A 2,505-nucleotide genomic window follows, 5' to 3' on the forward strand; every position below is an offset into this window, starting at 1 on the left:
TAAGGCTGTATCCACATCTTAACAACATCAACCTAGAGAAGTCGACTTGTGAAAGAGACCTAGGGGTACTTGTAAGCCCGGACCTACGGCCTAGAAAGCAGTGCGTTAATGTTCGAAATAAGGCAAACAGAGTATTGGGTTTTATATCTAGAAGTGTAAGTAACAAGAGTGCAGAGGTCTTATTGCAACTATATCTTGCGCTAGTTAGGCCGCACCTCGATTATGCGGTTCAGTTCTGGTGCCCCTATTATAGAATGGATATAAATTCACTAGAGTCGGTGCAGCGAAGAATGACAAAAATGATTCCGGGACTTAGAAACCTTCCATATCAGGATAGGTTAAAGAAACTTAACTTGCATTCCCTAGAAAGACGAAGAGTGCGGGAGATATGATAGAAGTATTTAAGTAGGTGAAAGGAATCAATAAAGGGGATATAGATAAAGTTCTTATAATATCCGAGCAGGATAGGACTCGGAGCAACGGATTCAAGTTGGATAAGTTTAGGTTTAGGAGGGAGATAGGAAGAAACTGGTTCACAAATAGGGTGGTGGACGAGTGGAACAAGCTTAGCAACTTTGTAGTAAGTGTGGGAACTCTGGAAAGTTTCAAAAGGAGGCTAGATAGATTCATGGATGATAGAGAGTGGTAGTAACTCTCGACAGGAGCTGCCATGCACAGGCCAACCGGCCTATTACAGACTCCTTATTTTCTTATGTTCTTATGTTCTTATTTAGCATCTAGTAGCTAATCATAATCATGTGTACCGACGTAAATAAACAATTCACTGGAAATACTCTGTAACACTCAATCCGTAATATTATGACCACTGGGGTCTGATAAACACCCTTTGTGGCCTCTACTCTGTAATCCTTTTTGCGCTACCGCTCATAAGAAGAGTATGGGGTGCACAAAAAACTAGCTGCTGTCCGTGGCAAAATTCAAATAATTGATTTCACACACACGCACACATACTTCATGTAGATCCACAATGGAAACGTGGGTAAGATAACTCTTGATAAAATTACACAGGGGAAAGGGAAACAATGGAGAGAACCTTAGCTTTCGACTTTATTCAAGACATCTTCAGAGGCAACACATACACGCGCGCAAGCGCACACACACTGGATGTAATGCTAAAAATTAAACACAAATGTCTATTGATTTACTAAGAGCGAAAAATAGATTATTGCCGTAAAATGAGAACATTGGAGATAAATGCACACATCAGCAAGGTAAATGTCCAGTAATAGTTAAGTATTATCAATGACATTGTAATTATACCACCAGCGATTAACACACATAATATAACCACCTTCCTCTACCATAATGTTAATTAAAGACCTGTTAAATGGATTACATATACAGTAACGAGGTTGTTAGAGTTCGTGTTCTACTGTAGGTGAACAGCAGGAGGTGTGTTGTCCTGGTCAGCAGGAGGTGTGTTGTCCTGATCAGCAGGAGGTGTGTTGTCCTGGCCAGCAAGAGGTGTGTTGTCCTGGTCAGCAGGAGGTGTGTTGTCCTGGTCAGCAGTTTGTGGTTCCTGCTGGTCGTCGTATAAGTCAAGGCCACAGCCCCAGGCCTGCTGGAGGAGGCCGCTCAGCTGGTCGTCAGTGAGCGGGCACTTGGGGAAGTGGTGGTGGCGGCAGGCGGCGGCGTCCCGAGTCTTGCCACCCACGTCTGTGGCGTACACGAAGGCGGCGTTGTAGGAGGTGAGAGTCTTGGCCTCCTCCAGGGTGCGGTACGCCTCCTCCTTCGCCTCCAGTATACACAGCAGCTTCAGAACACAACCATTGGGGTCCAGCTGGCCAACAGTGGACAGCAACAAGTTCTGACCCTCGTCAGCGGCGCTCTGGATGGCCCGACCAGGACGAATACGACGAGAACTACTTTTGCTGTGACGTTGGCTACTTCGCTTCCGGAGATCTCTTATGGGGCGGCGGTCAGATAAACCAACAAAGTTGGCCACCTTGAGGACAGCCAGGGCACACATGGCAGACGCGCCTATCAAGGGAGTAGCTTGAACAGCACACAGCCAGGACACAGCCAGCACCGCCACAACAACACTTACGCTGCGCATCTGACAACATCAAAGAAACAATGTTAGGTTAGGTACAGGAGGCAGGTAATGACACATGGATGGGCTGAAAGAGGGAACAATACCGAAGACACACATTATACATCCAGGGGCGATTCTACGAGGGGGCCAGGGGGGCCATGGCCCCCCTAGATTTTGGGCTGGCCCCTGGGTTGGCCCCCCCCCCCCACTTTTTATTCTCAAAATTGTAATTCCAAAAACATTCCCAAAACCAGGAAGTGAGTCAAGTGACTCAGGCAATAAGCGCGCCACACGCCAGATGCAGGCATGGGTGAGGTGAGGTGAGATCACTGAGGAGAGGTGAGGTGAGGCCCGGAGGGCAGGAATTGGGAGGGTGCAGATATGCGGGGTGGGGTCACATCACGGTGTATATAAGAACATAAGAATGGAGGAAACTGCAGCGGGTTTGG

The 2,505-nt window shown here is 47.3% G+C and overlaps 1 protein-coding gene across 1 annotated transcript; it reads right to left on the reverse strand.

Moving 5' to 3' along the window:
* Nucleotides 1–1,050: 1,050 nt before the first annotated feature.
* Nucleotides 1,051–2,079, reverse strand: LOC121856627 (the record flags this gene model as incomplete). Its single annotated transcript, XM_042352280.1, is given in 1 exon segment — nt 1,051–2,079. A coding segment is annotated over 1 exon segment (687 nt). The 3' UTR covers nt 1,051–1,390.
* Nucleotides 2,080–2,505: the final 426 nt, after the last annotated feature.

The sequence above is a fragment of the Homarus americanus genome, unplaced genomic scaffold (genome assembly GCF_018991925.1).
Source record: "Homarus americanus isolate GMGI-L3 unplaced genomic scaffold, GMGI_Hamer_2.0 scaffold16554, whole genome shotgun sequence".
In the NCBI taxonomy this organism is placed as follows: domain Eukaryota; kingdom Metazoa; phylum Arthropoda; class Malacostraca; order Decapoda; family Nephropidae; genus Homarus; species Homarus americanus.